Genomic DNA, 15,723 nt, shown 5'->3' on the forward strand with positions numbered 1-15,723 from the left:
CATCGCAGTGTGGCCAGATGATGGGAATATATGTTCATTTTAGGTGTTTGTTTTTTTTTTTTTAATATTGTTTTTGCATCTAGTTTGAAGCCACTGGCTGGAAAAAAAAAAAAAAGCATTTCTGGTTTGTTTGTTTGTTTTTTGGGGTTTTTTTTTTTTTTTTTTTTGGCTTTTTAGGGCTGAAAGTGCAGCATATGATAGCTCCCAGGTTAGGGGTCGAATTGAAGTTCCCAGGTTAGGGTTCTAATTGGAGCTATAGCTGCCGGCCTATACCACAGCCACAGCAATGCCAGATCCGAGCCGCATCTGCAACCTACAACCACAGCTCATGGCAATGCCGGATCCTTAACCCACTGATTGAGGCCAGGGCTCATGGATCCTAGTTGGGTTCATTGCCACTGAGCCCTAACAGGAATCCCAAAATGAGCATTTCTGATAGAAGCTTCTAAGAACTTGCTGGGTAGACTTGCTTGATTGCCTGTGCTTTATCCTAGTACCTCATTTTGTTCCTGGCATACGCTGTTTCTCACACTTCCTCCCCTCCCCTCCCCTTTTAGGATTAAGGTCAATAAATAATCTCAAGAGTACCTACCCTTGTGGTCTAGTAACCTGTGTCTGTTGCAGTTTGATGGCATCCATGTGGTGAGTGGATCTCTTGATACATCGATCCGAGTCTGGGATGTGGAGACTGGGAATTGCATTCACACCTTAACAGGACATCAGTCATTAACAAGCGGAATGGAACTCAAGGACAACATTCTTGTCTCTGGGAATGCAGATTCCACAGTTAAAATCTGGGATATCAAAACAGGACAATGTTTACAAACATTGCAAGGTAAATATTGCCTCCCCACCTTGACTTGTTCTCACTGAAGGGAGCCTGTCAGTCAGAAGAGAAATGGAGCGCTTCTTCTGTCACAGAAAGAATTAACCTCCTACAATATGGAAACTTCCTTGCGATAAGTTTATGAGCATTTCCATTCTGACTTGGCACAATGAGGCTACCCCGAGAAAGTGTTTTAAGTTGTGTTTTTAATATAAAATTGTTTAGTCACTTCTCAAATGTACATTAACTCTGCTTAGTCTTAATGTGGAATGAGATCTTGGCCACATCACAAGCAACGTACTCTTCATTTTTTGAATCATTATTTTATTTTATTTTATTTTTTGCTTTTTGGGGCCGCACACGTGGCAATGGGTTCCTAGGCCAGGGGTCTAATCGGAGCTAGAGCTGGTGACCGACACCACAGCCACAGCAACTCGGGATCTGAGCCTCGTCTATACCACCACTCACGGCAACGCCGGATTCCTAACACACTGAGTGAGGCCAGGGATCGAACCCACAACCTCATGGTTCCTAGTCGGATTCGTTTCCACTGTGCCAGAACAGGAACTCCTGAATCATTACTTTATTTTGAATTTGTAGTCCAATTTTAAAGAGCTGCCTTACTGAAAAAAAAAAAAAAAAAGAAAGAAATCATCTCTAATCTGTTAGAAAATTGCTTTGCCTCAGCTTAGACCTTTAACCATCTGCTTAAATAAGTTGGGAAGGAACCACAGTGCCTCCTAAACTGGAGAAGAAAACATGGGAAAGCCACTAATATTAAATGAGGCACAACAGGGTTAACTTCTTATATCACAATTAATTTCTTTTTATTGATCATAGCCCTTAAAATGGGGTTTTTGTCAAGGGGACCATCTGGTGGACTGTACTGCAGCTTTTTTGCTCATTGATTGTGTCTCTTTGTCAGAATTTTGGAGTAGTGTCCCTGAGGTTTTGCCTGTGACTGGTGGGCTACCTGTGGTGTAACACAGGTCTCAGGCTCAGTGTCTGCAGCTGGTCTGCCCACATCAGCCCCGAGAGCATCGCTCATTCCCACAGCCAGAAAACCAGATGCATGCCCAGTCTAGTCGCTAACCACGCTTCCTGGAAGACAGAACCCTCAGAAATTAATGTTTCAATTCCAGATAGCTCCCAGACTCTCTCACATCCCTGCTGATCCTCACATCCTCAGAACACCGTTTCTAGATGTGCATCATTTTACCTCTTTCATTGCTTGTGTATCCCAGTGTAGCTTCTGCACACGACAGAGTAACCAACCCATAGCCAGGGTTTCTCAGCAGTAATTGCATTCCTTTGGTTTTGCCTAGGTCCCAACAAGCATCAGAGTGCTGTGACCTGTTTACAGTTCAACAAGAACTTTGTCATTACCAGCTCAGATGACGGAACTGTAAAACTGTGGGACTTGAAAACGGGTGAATTTATTCGCAACCTAGTCACATTGGAGAGTGGGGGGAGCGGGGGAGTCGTGTGGCGGATCAGAGCCTCGAACACAAAGCTGGTGTGTGCAGTCGGTAGTCGCAATGGGACGGAAGAGACCAAGCTGCTGGTGCTGGACTTTGATGTGGACATGAAGTGACGCGCAGGAAGGACGGCATTGTCCAACGCCTAGGCGACGTACGTACTCCCTGCCCTTCCCCCTGCCAAAAAAAAAAGAAAAAAGAAAAAAAAAAAAAGCAAAAAGAAAAGGAAAAGAAAAAAAATCCCTTGTTCTCAGTGGTGCAGGATGTTGGCTCGGGGCAACAGAGAGAAAAGACCTACAGACAGACTCGGAAAGAAAAGAGGAAGAGACGAGAAACCACAACTGACAAGAGAAGCTGTCATCTCGTCACGCAGAAGGCTTCACTTTGGACTGAGGGCAGCTTTGCAAAATGAGACGTTCTCAATCCACCCCGGTGCAATTATTTCTTTATTTTCTTCTCCAGTGGTCTTTGGGCAGCGTTCACGCCGAGACGTCCTTACAGATTCTGCTAGCCTGTTCTTCTACCACTGAGACCTGGAAAGAAGCTGCAATACCATCCACACAGTACCGGCGGACTTTCTGACTAGAGAGCATCTGCAACAAAAAGTCATTTTTCTGGAGTGGAAAAGCTAAAAAAGAAAAAAAAATTACTGTGAATTGTTTTTGTACAGTTATCATGAAAAGCTTTTTTTTTTTTTTTTTTTTTTTTTTTGCCAACCATTGCCAATGTCAATCAATCACAGTATTAGCCTCTGTTAATCTCTTACTGCTTCCACATACACTCTTCAACGCCTATGTTGCTCAAAGGTGGCAGGTTGTCCTGGGTTCTGTGAGTCCCACGATGGATTTAATTCTTGATGCTGGTGCTAGAAGTAGGTCTTCAAATACGGGATCGTTGTCCCACCCTGTACTGTACTCCTAGTGGCCAAACTTATTTATGCTGCTACATGAAAGAAAGAAAAAAAAAGCAAATTATTTTTTTTTATTTTTTTTCTGCTGTGACGTTTTAGTCCCAGACTGAATTCCAAATTTGCTCTAGTTTGGTTACGGAAAAAAAAAAAAAAAAAGACTTTTTGCCACTGAAACTTGAACCATCTGTGCCTCTAAGAGGCTGAGCATGGGAGAGTTTCAGAAAATAAAGAGTGGAGTTTGCCTGCAAGTAAAGAATCGAGAGTGTGTGCAAAGCTTATTTTCTTTTATCTAGGCAAAAATTAAAACACATTCCTTGGAACAGAGCTGTTGCCGCCTGTTCTGCGGAGAAACTTCTTTTTTGAGGGCTTGTGGTGAATGGATGAACGTACACGATGAAACTGACAACATATTTTAAAAAAAGATATAAAACACAAAATGAAAATAAAGTTGCTGGTCAGTCTTAGTGTTTTACAGTATTGGGGAAAACAACTGTTACAGTTTTATTGCTCTGAGTAACTGACAAAGCAGAAACTATCCAGTTTTTGTAGTAAAGGCGTCACAAGCAAACAAGCGAAATGAATGAAAGAGATGGTTTGCCTCATTCTCCAAGAGCCACAACTCAAGCTGAACTGTGAAAGTGGTTTAACACTGTATCTTAGGTGATCTTTTTTTTTTTCCTCCTCCTGTTTATTTTTTTGTTTGTTTTATTTATAGTCTGATTTTAAAACAATCAGATTCAAGATGGTTAATTTTAGTTATGTAACAACCTGACATGATGGAGGAAACCAACCTTTAAAGGGATTGTGTCCATGGTTTGATTCACTTAGAAATTTTATTTTCTTATAACTTAAGTGCAATAAAATGTGTTTTTTCATGTTAGTATGCCTGTTTCTTCCACGGAGGTCGTAACACTTCATTATAAATACTCAGGAGTTTGTCTCCAATATTTGAAAGAGCAAAGCCCTGGTTTCCTTGCATCCCCTGGAGTGTGGACTAGAAATCGATGCTTCCAGGTCTGTTTTCTGCATCCAGACGGAGGAGGCTGGGCAGCAGGTGCAAACATTACAGGAAGATGCACCCCTCTGCTCTGCTGGGATGTTGAAGTCTAAAATCTGGTCCCTCAAAGAGCCACCAAACTTTTGTGGTAGTTACAAAGAGAATTCCCATCAAAAATTCACTTTTAAAACTTGACCACATATGGGGCGTGCTAACCAGGAGCTTTCTGTGTACTCTCTCTGAAGCTGCCCCCCGTGCCTGAGAGGAGGCAGTGTTCTTTCCAGTTCAAAGATGAGACTGCAGCTCACTAGGGTCAGGTGTTGGATAACTGGCCGAGCACTGGGATTCTAACCTATGCCCTTTAAGGAGAAAAAAACCTAGAATTTTGACAGACTAACATAAGGTTTGGGGGGGAGAGAAAGGTCATTTTTAAAGGTATTTTCGGGCTCTTTGGTTGCCATTTTATTTAGTAAATCTAGTACTTTATAAAGTAAGTGAAAAAATGTGGTTCCGTCCTTCAGATTAGGTAGCCTCTGAAATAGGGTCCTCGCCACGGGTGTACCCACCGCACTCCCAGCCGTCCAAGCCTAGGTAAAGACTGAAAATACAAATGGGTGCTGCTTGGAGAGTAAATTTCCCCCAATCCTCAAGCGTGTGGTCTTAATCCCCAGGGCAGCAATCCTTTGGGCCTCATGCCGAGGGTAGCATCCACACCCGAGAACCGGACCCCAGCCTCTGCCTTCACATTAGTTCACCAGGGGGGTTATGGACACAGCTTGGAGAACCACCTTCCTAGAGACCCTTCCAGCTCTTTTGGCTGTTTCGCATTTTAATCCACAGCCCAGTAGAAGCCCAGGGACATCTGAGAGAAGTGACAGATGGAGGGAAAAGACAGAGAAACAACGTGGTTCAAGACAAGGTGAAAATTGCCTTCGACTCTAAGTGCAGGCAAGTGCCGCCTCTGGTGAGGCGGGCAGAGCCAGAGCTGTGGCCACTGTCACCTTGATGACTCAGAGGGATCAAGAACAAGGTGTGCTTCTACTTGGGGGTCTTAAAACGGCTCGATTTCTCAGGATGTGAATGTGGCTTAACTACAGCACAACTGAAGAAGATCACCATCCATAATAACATGTTAGAGATTAGCACATGTTCACAGACAAGCCAGCATCCAGATCTTGGATTTTGGCATTTTGATTTTGGGTTTTTTTTGTTTTTTGTTTTTGTCTTTTGTCTTTTTAGGGCTGCGCCCATGGCATATGGAGGTTCCCAGGCTAGGAGTCAAATCAGAGCTGTAGCCACTGGCCTACGCCACAGCCACGGCAACGCCAGATCGGAGCCACGTCTGCAACCTACCCCACAGCTCACGGCAACGCCGGATCCTTAACCCACTGAGCAAGGCCGGGGATCTAACCTGCATCCTCATGGATACTAGTTAGATTTGTTTCCGCTGAGCCACGTCGGGAAATCCGGACCTTGGTTTTGTTCAGTGATGGGAGCTGCATCATCAGATTCCTGGGCCTCGTGTTTTCTCTTCTGGTCTGTAGAGAATACCCACCTTCTGCAGTTCTTGTGGGGTTGAAATGAAACGTTTAAAGCACGTATCGCACTGATGGCACTTGTAGCTCAATTAAGTGGTAGCTACTATTAAAATGAAAATAGACCCAGATAATGGTAACTTGCTCTATTTGGGAACAATTGACTATATCTGTGACTCATTCAGGTCTATAATAAAAATAGCATTTCTCTATATATAGCCATTCACTTTTTTTAAGTCGAGCCACACAGATTTCTCAGTTGAGTCTTAGGGAAACCTTGTGAGGTAGACAGACATTGGAGCACCTGACGGTGATTTTTGTATATACTTAGGATTTAATTAAATATTATTTATGAATAAATGGATAAAATTTATTAGAGTGGATCTGCTCCTAACGGAATGAAAGTATTGTCATTGAAGTGAGAAAGGTCACAATAGAGCCCTGCCTTGGGGCCTCCTTAATGCGGAAATTCACCACCTTATGTAACCGAATTTTCAACTCTTTTTGCCAGAATAAAGGCAGTTCCCACATTTAGATGGGACGAGTTCTCAAAGATCAAACATTGCCTGAAACTGAAACTAAAATTAGGACACGGAGTAACCCATAAAAGCCCAGAGCAGGTGCTCCGTAAATATTGTTGAACTGAGCAAAGAAAATTTACTTCCTCTTTTTTTTTTTTTTTTTTAATCGGAATTGTTGATAATTTTGACACTTGGAAACTCCCCTACTGCTATTTAAGGACCATAACTATTTTATTACTTTGCAAAAGTTATAGGCCAAATGGCTAAGTAAATGTTTCAATCTACTTGTTTCATTTCAAGAAGTAATTGACATTTAGTTGATTGTATTAACTGTTTTTAAGCCATTTTCCTGTGCCTTTTGAGCTAGTCCGTACAAAGCCTCTTTTCTGCTCTGAATTGATTGGAGGCTGTGATCAAATAACAACAGAGACCTGTATCGTTCTCTTCCCTGAAGTAAAATAGGATCAAGCACAGCTTCCACAGACCTGGGCCGAGCCTGGTTTTCCACACTCTTTTTCCCGATGCCTGCTCTGCATGTTGTGGAACACAGACACCCAGGTGGAGAGGATACCTGGCGGCGCCTGCCCGGCTCCATCCTATAAGCCCTAACACTCCGTGTTCATAGAAACCAGAAGCGAGCAGCTGTGCACAGCACAAGCGGGCTCACAGTGCATTGTTTGGGATGCCTTCTCTCAACACAGCTTTATTCATTTTCCTTCTATTCGTCACCCCCACCCCCAGTAAGATCCATTAGCATTGCCGCCTCTACTCCCTCAGACGCAGCAGCGAGCAGGATTCGACCTCATGGTCCTTGGGGGCCCCCGACAGCAGTTCTAGGAGAACCTCCACTTGTGATTCGACCCACAGCAAAAGTGATTCAGTGTTGCTGATGAACGAATTTGAATAAATCTTCTGTCGCAGGTTGTTTTAATGTTCCCTGCCTCACTGTGCTATGCAGACAGGCTGCGCGCGCGCGCGCGTGTGTGTGTGTGTGTGTGTGTGTGTGTGTGTGTGTACACAGCATACATATACAAGAATGTACTGGAACTTGGGAATAAGCCTCTTGTCCTCAGTGAGGCATAATAGCATTTCCGGTAAGCCTTTCAGCTCATCATCCATGAAGAAAAAAAAAAAGGGAATGAGCCATATGAAGCGTTGTGGCCAAAGGGAAACTTCCTATCTCTTCAGTGAGAGAGCAACGGCCTCTGTGAAGGGTGTGTGTTCACACGATGTCCTGCGTTAAGAAACCACACGGTCACAAGTTGGTGCACAGACTTTTTATTTTAGTGTTGTCTGCTGCCCGGGAGACAGATTTTAAGTTCCATCCAAAGTGGTTGCTCCCAGCTCCCCTTTTGCGGGGAGGGCCTGGCATCGATTTGAATTGCAAACAAGCATGGGGTGGCATTGTTCAAGCTCTCATTGTCCGTTCCATTAGTGCTAGTGATGCCCAAGCCAGGGGGTTCTTGCCAGCTTGGTTCCTCTGCTGCCTCCTCTTTCTAGGTGGAGGAGACCAGACATATCAAAAGGTCATTTCAAAGGGTCTTCAAAAAGAGGAAAAGCACCCAGCACTCAAAGGACTCAGAATGTACCTTTCTCCAAAGTGTAAGTATAAATAAATTCTAAATCCAGTTCCTAGGAAGACTCACTGCTGAGACGAAAGCCTGGCAACTTCCCAGGTTGCAATTGGGTATAAAAATAGTAGCGGAGTGTCTATTTCAGATGAGCTGATTCTCCCCAGGATTCTTAAGGACAAGGAACCACTGAGTGGACATTTTGATGGCTCATTCTTTGCCTGGAAAACCTATTGTGGCAAAACCTATGAAGGCTGTTTATCTTGGGGTTTTGTTTTGCTTCAGCAGTCATGCTCTGCAAAAGGAAAATTATGTCGTGCTTGCAAATCAAAGGTTCAAATACAATAGAGCACAGAAATACATTGCCAATTTACTATTTTTCTAGGAGATTCAAAGATTATAAAAGAGACATCAAACCACGATTCACCATCAGGAGTAGGTTACTTGTAAGACTTTTAAACTTATATTGATGAATCCCGTTAGGAATTCACCAAACCCTTGTGCCTTCCCAAACACAGTCAGCAAGACAGTCTAGGCCCGCTGCTCCCACGCACCTTTCATTCTGAGGATTCTCTCCATTTGTAAGGCGATTTTGAACAGCTTACGTCAATCTAGCAAGGACACAATGAGGCACAGAGATGAAGACTGCATGCAACTCTGGTAAGGCTCAGATCTGGGTTGGGGAGTTTTGTTTTTTGGTTTTGGGATTTTTGCTGCACCCATGGCACATGGAAGTTCCCGGGCCAGGGATCAAACCCTAGCTACAGCTGTGACCTACGCCACAGCTGCATCAATGCTGGATCCTTAACCCACTGTGCTGGGCCGAGGATTGGAACCTGGGCCACAGCAGTGACCCGAGCCACTGCAGAGGTGACACCAGATCCTTAACCTACTGCACCACAGTGGGAATTCTATAAATTTGGGTTTCTTACAGAAAAGAAAAAACTTACGAAGTTAGATCCAAAAGTGAACGTTTAGAATGATAAAGATTATACCAACTCACCGAGGACTTGGTAACGCAGATCCCTTTTTTCTGAGATCTCTTAGGCAATTACCAGAACTGCCTGATAGGACTGCCTGACTGCAACCTGCTTCTCCTCCCCCGTACCTCCGAGCGCGCCAGCTCTCGCAGGGACCTGTCAAAGGGGGGGCCCTGAAGCTCAGCTTCATTCAGTTTCAGGAAAGATCCCCCCCTGCTCTCCCAACCGGAATCCCCTCATCAGTAAATGGGTCACGTGCCTTGAGGATTGCACGAGACGCAGTATACGGAGCCCTCTGCATCCTGCCTGGCACAAAGGAAGCGTTCATTAGCAGGGTGCACACATTACCGCTAATATGGTTATTGCTGCTATTGTGCCATGATTATAACTTAGCATGGTGACTGGTATTTTAAATCTTTTATAATTCATTTAATCTTCTCAAATATCCCATGATATATCATGATTGGTTCTACTATACCGATGAGGAAACGGATACAGAGATGTCAGGTCACTTGCTCAAGTCCAAAAAGTTGAGAAGAACAGAACACAAAGCAAAACTTGGATTCACACCTGGGCTTGTGGCTCCAGTGCCCAAGCTCTTGACCCCTTTATTAATGTAACAACTGCCTCCAAATAAGGGAAGACCTACTATGTCATAGGTCACACACAGGTCACGCCAGCAAATGACAAATGATGAAGCCTCAGTCCCAATCCGCCCACCTGGCAGCCACATAGAGCCACAGAAGCAGGAAAGAGCCTGGATGTCCACTTGGAAAGACCGAAGAATCGTGTGTACTAGATGGTATGTAGGTGACGGTTTGGCTGTAGAGAAGCCCCTTTTATTGGGAAATTGGAATCCCCTTTTCCAGCTGGAAGTTGGAATCACTTTTTGACTCAAATTGGAGTCAAAAGAGAGGACTTTCTATAAGAAATTCACCGAGCCATGCGAACATAGGAAAAGTGGATACAATCATGTATAACAAAAGAAAGGCTGTTTCCAGATCATTTAGGGGCAAAAAATACTGCTTTTACAAAACAGGGACACTTTAGTTACACAAGAGTTCTTTTTATCCGTCACCATTGATGCCTCTGTGCCCCGCAAACCACCAGGCAAACCAGGAGCAGGTGTTTGCACTCTCGTGATTGGTACAGGGTAAATCCTCAATAAATGTTAGCAGCCATCGTTACTGTTGTTATTGTTGTTATTATTATTATCAAGAAAGACGGAGTTCCGATTGGACCCCTAGCTTGGGAACCTCCATATGCCGCGGGAGTGGCCCTAGAAAAGGCAAAAAGACAAAAAAAAAAAAAAAAAGATGGTTGTATTTAAATTCTTTCTCAGCCACTTGTGTGAGTCTACAAGTTTTTGTTTGTTTGTTTGTTTTAACCATTCTGAACCTCTTTCATCATCTGCAGAGGAGAAAGTTGAGAATGCCAACGAGAGAACATAGCACCCGGTACAGTTGTGGCTCATGATGCACAATCAATGTGGTCCTCTTCAGTAGCGCCACTACCACACTAACACAGCGGGGGAGCTGGCTGGGTTTCAGGCCATCATCTCAAGCTTAGTCTAAAGAGGAGATCTGTAAGCCTTCCAGGACACAAGGCCCAAACTACCCTCCACAATGTGCCAGGAACCTGAGAGAGTTGGAAAGTAATCCAGTCTAAGATGACAATTACCTTTTTCTCTCTAAAGACCTACTTAAATAATAAATAGGTTAGAGACATTAAAGACGTAAAGAGATAAGATCCCTGGAGTTCCCGTCGTGGCTCAGCAGAAATGAATCTGACTAGCGTCCATGAGGACACAGGTTGGATCCCTGGCCTTGCTCAGTCGGTTAAGGATCCAGTGTTGTTGTGAGCTGTGGTGTGGGTCGCAGACGCAACTCGGATCCTGCATTGCTGTGGCTCTGGCTATGTCGGCAGCTGTAGCTCTGATTCCACCCCTAGCCTGGGAACCTCCATCTGCTGTGGGTACGGCCCTAAAAAGACAAAAGCCAAAAAAAAAAAAAAAAAAAGAGAGAGAGAGGGAAAGAGAAAGAGAGAAGATCCCAAAAGGGGAGCAGGAGAGGAGAGCCAGGTAGACCAAAGATTTCACCACCTCTAGATGAAGACAAGCAGACGAAGGAGTGGTCTATAGATGTGTATAGAGAAACTACAAGCTAACGTGTCCTCCAGGAGGGGGACCCCAGTGGGAAACGAGCTGGCTCCTTTATGTGGAGCAAGGCCAGATTTGGGGCTGAGACCTGGGGAGGGTTTGAATGTCAGATCAGGAGTGGGTGGGACCTACCTCGATTTCTCACCTTGCAGCTGCCCCCACAACACACACACCATTTGCAAGAACTGTGAAGGGGGTGAGACCCAAAATGAGCACCCAGTCTTAGGCAGAGGCAGGGGGTGAGGCTCAGACATGAAAATGGAGATGGTTAGAGTCTGCAGTTCTCCCTCACCCTCTGACAGAAAGCCACATACCAGAAGCTTCTGCCCCAGAGAAGTGAACAATGCTGGGTGGGGAGATAGGGTGTCTCTGCGCACTGACATGGGTCAGCAAGGCCCGAGTTCCTCCAATGAAATTTGACTCCCTACCCAATCAAAGGAGGAACCCCTCCTTAGGGAGCCCTAACCAATGCACAGGGCTTCCTCTGTGTTTTAGTGTCTGTCTCTTAAATGTGAACAGAGAGTCAAGAATCACCAAACCTCTGAGAAAGACCTCCAATTTGAAAGACTGCACTAAACCCCCATGAAACAAACAAACAAGAAGAACAATACTTAATATCCTCAGAAAGATAAAATATACATCTTATGATATAGGAACGGGATGCAGTTTTCTAAAAGGCCTCATGGAAACGAAAACGTGGTAGAAATTCAGAGAAAAAGAAAACCCTTCAATGGAAAATAAAAATTGAGCAAATCAAACAGAAATTGAAGAGATGGAAATGAGCAGAGAAAACCTAAAAGACAGAGGATTGGTCTGAGACATCTAACATCTATTTCAAAAAACCAGCACAGAATAAGTTATTCAAAATTAATGCAAGAAAAATTAGCAGAAGTGAAGAACAGAAACCCCTTACTTTGAAATGACCAGCTCAGGGTCTTTTGAAGAAATGAGTGAAAAAAAAACCCATGCCATGATTCATCATGATAAAAGTTTGGAGCACCTGAGCCAAAAACTCTAAAAACCTAAAGACACTAAAAACTTGTGGAGGGAAAAAAAAATTAGGGTTGAAAAAATGAGAGTTGGAATTCTGGACAGAGTAACAGCACAACATGAGCTGCTAGAGGACAAAGGTCTGCAATTCTATAGGCAAATTATTTTCAGTTTCTAATTGTTCACCCAGCCAAAGGACTGACCAAGTGAAAGGGAAAATAAAGACATCTCCAGGCCAAGGACACCACACACTACCTCTCACAAACTTTCTTTAGAAGCCATGAACAATATAGTCCAACAGAACAAGATAATATACCATGAAAGAAAAAAACATGATATACAGAAAATGGAAATTTCAACACAGAAGAGGGGCAAAGGGCATTCTAGGATGATAGATGGACATTTGAATGCAAGAACCACCAGTGCGTGTGTGAGCAGGGAGAGCCTTAGGAGAAAAACCCCAAGAATGCAAAAGGAAATGATAAATCATCGCCCTATCATGATAGAGTTTTAGAGGAAAAAAACTTCTTGGTATTCAGGACATCTGATGATAAATTCCCAAGAATTTTAAAAGGTTCACGGTATTAAAAGATATGCAACACATAAAAATAAGACTTTTTTATTTTAATGTCTCCATCTGCAGCATATGGAAGTTCCCGGGCCAGGAACTGAATTGGAGCTGCAGCTGTGACCTATGCTACAGCTGTGGCAATGCCAGATCCTTTCACCCAGTGTGCCAGGCCGGGGATAGAACCTGCATCCTGTTGCTGCAGAGATAGCGCCAATCCCACTGCACCACAGCAGGAACTCCACGATAATTATTAATTCCACATAGTATGGGAAGAAACTTAAGCAGTTAGTAAGTACACCAGGGAGCCCCACAGTAAACCATATTTATGCAGCTGTAACTATGTAAATACTATTGAACGATTGCGCTAAGATGTGTGTGGGGGGAGAGGAGGAGAGTGGGATTGGGGGAGTTACATCCTCAATTACCCTCATTAGAAGTTAACGTCTAAAATGAAAAAAACAAAAAAACTAAGAAGAGAATAAGCATATTAGGAAAAGCTAGGAGAAACCATCAGAAGAATTAGCTAAAAGAATTAGCCACCTGTACCAAGGGGACTAGTCCCTCCTGGAGCTCCAAGGATATGCTGTCCATCCCCTGCTAGGTAAGAAGAGCCATCCATCCCACTGCTAGTTAAGACGAGATGATGGGAAAACAGGAAATACAGGAAAAACCAGGAAAACCATCATCTCGGCTTAACTAGCAGGGGTTTTTCTTCCACATTCTCCCATCAGGTATCCCGAGTGTTTTCTCTTCTTGGAAATACTTCTCACTGACCCAGTAAAAATGACTGAACTTTTTTGGAAAGTCAGTCTAGAGTAGCTCTTTTGGAAACTCTGTTTTTCTTCCCCTTGAAATTCCAGATTAAAACTTCAAAAAGGCCAGAGAGGGGTCAGTAGAAGAGTCCAATGAGTTGGAAGAACTTCCCTTGTGTCCTGCTAAATGGACCACTGAGCTTGAAGGCAGGATCCCCCCAAGCCCAAAGCTGTGCCCCCATGTCCATACCTGGGAAGTGTGCAGAGTGAGTTAGTCTGGGTGTGTCTGAGTCCCCAGCACAGCTGTGACAGGCGTGCTGTCACTGTGAGCTACCCCTAACCTTCCAAAGCTCCCCAAACCAGATAGCAGTTTTGTGGGTTCTTTTGCCCTGGCGGCTCTCTCTGAAGGGCTATAGAAACAGCGTAAGGAGTTCCCGTCGTGGCGCAGTGGTTAACGAATCCGACTAGGAACCATGAGGTTGCGGGTTCAGTCCTTGCCCTTGCTCAGTGGGTTAAGGATCCAGCATTGCCGTGAGCTGTGGTGTAGGTTGCAGACGCGGCTTGGATCCTGCGTTGCTGTGGCTCTGGCATAGGCTGGCGGCCACAGCTCCGATTAGACCCCTAGCCTGGGAATCTCCATATGCCGCGGGAGCGGCCCAAGAAATAGCAAAAAGACAAAAAAAAAAAAAAAAAAAAAAAAGAAAAAAGAAAAAAGAAACAGCGTAAGCCTTAGAGGCCTTGTGGGGCAGGGGCTGGGGGGCTTGCTGCTGTCAGCCCAGCTCTCTAGGCTGAGTCCTAAGAACCATGTGACAGACTATGGCCACCTGATCCCTTAGAACCCATCCCAGGTTGCCAGCAAGCCCACAAGCCACAGACATTCCAGGTCTGCACCTGGCAGTATGTGCTGTTCAGGTCCCAAGCCCCTGGGCTATTCATTTGTGTATGTTTTACTGTGGCTTTCTGACTGGTGCTCTGAACTTTATTTCTTGGGCCACTCCCACGGCATATGGAGGTTCCCAGGCTAGGGGTTGAATCGGAGCCTACGCCAGAGCCACAGTAACTCGGAATCCGAGCCGCGTCTGCAACCTACACCACAGCTCACGGCAACACCGGATCGTTAAACCCATTGAGCAAGGGCAGGGACCGAACCCGCAACCTCATGGTTCCTAGTCGGATTCGTTAACCACTGCGCCACGACGGGAACTCCTGGTGCTCTGAACTCTTACCCAACAAGATTCCTGAAGGTTTCAAAGCGACTAGAAGAACCATTGGCAAGCTTTTCTATTTTGAGAGCTGTTTAACCATCACTGGACAATTGAAATCAGCTGTTTGTTTGGGTGGTTTTTCGGTTTTCTGAAGTCATCAGTGACTTCCTGAGATGTATCCAGGAAGGTTAAGAGGGTATGAACAGATTAGGCCTAGTATCACCACTCTTAGGGAAGTTTTTGTTTTAAATTAAAGCCGCCATCCGAGGCCCAGGGTCTAATTCAATTAAGCAATTCTGCTTCATAATGATGGCTCCAATGAAAGACTCTCTTTAGTATTGATTTGCTGCTCCTGGAAAGTGGCCCACGTTCCCACACAGGTGTGTCTTGTTGGAAAAGAAAAGCCAAAGAGAGAAATGTGATATTTCCTCTTCTCTCAGAACCCCAATAATCCTTTGCTTTTGGTGAGTACAATTCTTGAAAACTCCTAGGAGAGGGATTCTGGTACTGTGCTTGAAAAAGCCTCCCACGCCTGATAGCACCCCCTGCCGCCCCCTTTCTCACATGCACACGCACACACACACACACCCTCCACCCTGAGCCTACATACACCCTAGTGTTTCTCTTTTTTTCCACTCGGCTAAGGAGTCATTGCAATGGGGAAAATAAATTAGAACTAAATTAGACTGAGATTCAGAGTCCCGAAAGCATGACTGCCAATGAGCATTACTGGTTGTTTTATGTCTCCACTGCCTAGGGGGGGTGGCCTCCCACATTAGTGACTGGCAATCTGGCTAATCAGTCACAGAACAGGAATCTGGAGAGAGGTCCAAATCTGCTAAGATGGAGAGTGGCTTCCTTCAAGGTGTATCATCTCTAAGGGGGGAAAAAAAAATCACTTACCTACAGAATGTACTCAAATTGTGCAAAAGCTCCTACTTCACTCTCTTCTCTTGCTTACCCTGGAGAAATCCAAATTAGAAAACTTCCCATTTAAGATAATCAACAGAGGAGAACCACAGATCAACTTGGGCTAATATCAGTAGCAGGGAAGACCAATTAACAAATTCATGAATTGTGCTGTTTACACTTCTATTCCTAAGGTTAATTATGCGATCAAGTAATAGCTTTTGCCTTGATTATGGGGCCCTTAGGAGATAAAAGTGTGTTTCCACTTTACAAGTATGTTTGCATTTCAGTCCTGCACTGAAAGCATGGGAACTGAGCTC

The 15,723-nt window shown here is 44.5% G+C and overlaps 1 protein-coding gene and 1 long non-coding RNA gene across 11 annotated transcripts in view; one reads left to right on the forward strand and one right to left on the reverse strand.

The window, feature by feature from the left end:
- The window catches only part of FBXW7 (F-box and WD repeat domain containing 7), a 217,359-nt gene extending 213,265 nt beyond the window's left edge, over nt 1-4,094 (forward strand). For all 10 annotated transcript variants that reach the window (XM_084972655.1, XM_021101502.2, XM_021101503.2 and 7 more), the window contains 2 exons: nt 625-835; nt 2,152-4,094. In XM_084972655.1, coding sequence (XP_084828781.1) covers nt 625-835; nt 2,152-2,420 — 480 coding nt within the window. In that variant the 3' untranslated portion in view covers nt 2,421-4,094. The remainder of the gene's footprint in view (nt 1-624; nt 836-2,151) is intronic.
- A 3,939-nt stretch (nt 4,095-8,033) lies between these two features.
- LOC110262138 (uncharacterized) lies at nt 8,034-8,930 on the reverse strand. Its single transcript, XR_002346732.2, has 3 exons — nt 8,842-8,930; nt 8,393-8,449; nt 8,034-8,133 (listed from the first exon to the last, which is right to left on the reverse strand). It is a non-coding gene; the product is annotated as an uncharacterized LOC110262138 (long non-coding RNA).
- Nucleotides 8,931-15,723: the final 6,793 nt, after the last annotated feature.

Source organism: Sus scrofa, chromosome 8, assembly GCF_054392235.1.
Source record: "Sus scrofa isolate SSC_HxYL_T2T_F1_AM1 chromosome 8, Sscrofa_HxYL_maternal_Yorkshire_Landrace_v2.0, whole genome shotgun sequence".
In the NCBI taxonomy this organism is placed as follows: domain Eukaryota; kingdom Metazoa; phylum Chordata; class Mammalia; order Artiodactyla; family Suidae; genus Sus; species Sus scrofa.